General features: G+C 35.7%; 1 protein-coding gene across 2 annotated transcripts in view; it reads right to left on the reverse strand.

The window, feature by feature from the left end:
• ACTL6A (actin-like 6A) overlaps positions 1-2,846 on the reverse strand; it is a 58,699-nt gene that overhangs the window by 34,767 nt on the left and 21,086 nt on the right. For both annotated transcript variants that reach the window (XM_006867699.1, XM_006867700.1), the window contains exon 5: positions 2,674-2,771. In XM_006867699.1, the coding sequence (XP_006867761.1) occupies positions 2,674-2,771 (98 nt within the window). The remainder of the gene's footprint in view (positions 1-2,673; positions 2,772-2,846) is intronic.

The raw sequence follows: 2,846 nt of genomic DNA on the forward strand, positions 1-2,846 counted from the left end.
AAGCAGACCAGCCTGGAATAGCTACAGTTACAGAAGATACATCTTCAAAGAAAGAGCATCAGGAAAAACCCAAAACAAAAATGTCAGCATGACTGGCTACTACAAGAATAAGCAAGCTGTTCACCAGGAAGACATCAAGGCAAGCAATCAAGTTCCTTCAGGACAAACTCCCCTCTAAGACTGAAACTCAAAGGCAACACACAAACAAACATGTAAGCTTGCTAGTGACCACATTGGTCTACTGGTGAGTGGAAGAGGGGGAAAGGTAGCAATGAAGAAATGGGCTGAGTTCAACCACAATCCACTGACTCCTGATGACCTGGAGATAAGAAAGAGAAGAGGAAGGGCTAGTTGGTCCAACGTGTGGTGAGAACTGAGGACACTTGAGCCCATGGACTAGGACATAGCCACAGACGACGAGAGCTGAGTGTGAAGCATCCAGCTGATATGAAGTGAGGGGAGATGCACAAGAACACCCAAACTTGCAGACAGTACCCTTTTGACCTAGCCTCAATGGCTCGATAATCAAAACTCAACTAGAGAAAGATTAAATAATTTTTTTTTTTTAAATAAAGGAAGCATGGGTAAATTGCTACAATTTGATGAACCTGACCTATACTCTGAGAAGTAGTTACTCTAAATACCAACAGAGAGATTGAAGGAGTCTTCACATCAAATATCAATGCTATCTCCTCTGTACACAGGGTAGATAGGGACAGGAATCTTAGACATTGGCTACCCAAAATGAAGGGTGATAAAGGCATGAAGGGACTGGCTTACAAGGTTTAAAGAGGGAATTTAGTTTAAGAGTATGGGGGGAAAGAAAGAGTCCCCACTAGATAGATTTCATCTTGTCTAGATGGGTCTGGTGAAAAGAGATGGGGATAAGATTCGTATGATTCAATAGTGAGTAACTGTTATCATGACTATTTGCAACTGTCACAGTTGTAAAGGTAAAAGTTTTGTAACAAAAACAGGGGAGTGCTTAATCTTATAGTCCAGAAACAGAGGACCCTAGCACCATCAAAGGAGAAGTACACAAGCAGACGGAGGCAGAGATGGGGTCGTGGAGAGGGGGAGTGGCTGAGGACTTTAGATTTATGGGAAGAGAGGGACTAAGAGCTGGTGACCAGGAGGCCGACTTACACAATATGCCCTTTGGAGATGTAAATCATTATATGTGCCTGAGTGTTTTTTGTTTTTTTTAAAAAAGCTAAAGTGGACAGAGAGAAATACTGTTAACTGATGGGTACATGGAGGGGATTATAATCACTAATGAAACAAGGTGTATGATTTGTTGAATGTAAAACTGATGATCTGCCCTGTAAACTTTCACTCAATCCACAATAAAAACCTTTAAAAAAAAACCCCAAAAAACCTTGTGTAGCTCCTTGGAAACCATACATAGGGTCATTATGAATTGGAACAGACTTGATGGCACTTTACATAAATCTTCAACTATAAACCAAGTCACTGGAATGAACACTTACACTTTCTACTTCCACACTTTTGCTAAGGCCATCTTGAAGACATAGCACAATACACAAATGTTAGCTAACATTTACCACAGTCATTCTCAAATATATTAAAAACTTATTTGAATATTACAATAATCCAGGAAGTATACAGAATACATGAGAAAAGTGGACGTCAAGTTTTAAGCACCTAATATACGACCGACCAGCTTGGAAGCAGTACAATTTGAACTCCATATACAGGAACATTTCCCAATCCCATGCAAATAATTTCTTTTTTATAAAAGTTTAATAGATGATTCCTCCCCTGACCTAAATTATTTTCCAAACAATTCAAATCAGTACAGTACTTCTTTGTAACTCTTGCCAATGTTATTTTTAAAAGTAGTTTTATTTAAATCTTTTGTTATTTAGCTTTCAACAAGAATACATGTAAGTTCCTGAGTTAATGGCATTTTTGAGTTACAAACTGTAACAACTGTCAATTTTTAATTTTTTTTTTTTTTTACTTTTTTGGAATATCTTATCATTAATAACATGTACTACATACAATGTTACAGTGGATAACAGGCTATGTTATCATTCTCATGCTAACTCCCAAAGACAAATACAGATCAGATTTGCAAAAATACTAATAAAGGCAATAATAGTGAAAAGTGTGATAAAAAAGTATTATGTCAGATCCAACTTAGGGAAGAGTTGTTGGAATGGAATCTATTGAAAATTGGGGACTACCTTGCTATGCTAAAAATTCTTTGAGGTCAGTACATAGTGTTTCCTTTTCTGTCCCCTAATGTGCTTGTAATAAACATCTGGTGATTAAATCATAAGTGAATAAATCAATTTCTAATTTTCTATGGCAGAGGAGAGGGAAAAAATATTATCTCTGAACTCATTTAAGTCAATTAGTTTAAAAATTGACCTCTTTCCATATTTTTTTCCAAAAACAAAACATAACAAAATAATATCTTGTTAATAAGCAGAATTTGAGTGCTACATTACTATTTTACTCTCAAATCTTCTGGTGTATCAATTCTAATAAAAAAATTCTAAAAGATGGATAGCAAAAAAATCAAATGATAAACAAAATAATAAAACTCTGAATAACCAAGAATTGGCTCATGTTTTCCTGACAGGCAACCATACTTAGTAATACCGAATTTACTTCTAGAGAAAACTGTTACTCTTTCAAGGATACGCTGTCAAAACTGCAGTTTTGCAAAGGAAAAATGCAGGGATGTTGTAGTGTTCAAACATTAATTCCGTCAGTTTCTCTCTCTTTGCTCTAGTATTCCACTGAAGAAGAGAGAAGGAGAAATTAAAGTTATTTGCAAGTTTTTTAAAATATTAAAATGTTTATTTACCTCAATA

Source organism: Chrysochloris asiatica, unplaced genomic scaffold (assembly GCF_000296735.1).
Source record: "Chrysochloris asiatica unplaced genomic scaffold, ChrAsi1.0 scaffold00108, whole genome shotgun sequence".
Taxonomy (NCBI): Eukaryota; Metazoa; Chordata; class Mammalia; order Afrosoricida; family Chrysochloridae; genus Chrysochloris; species Chrysochloris asiatica.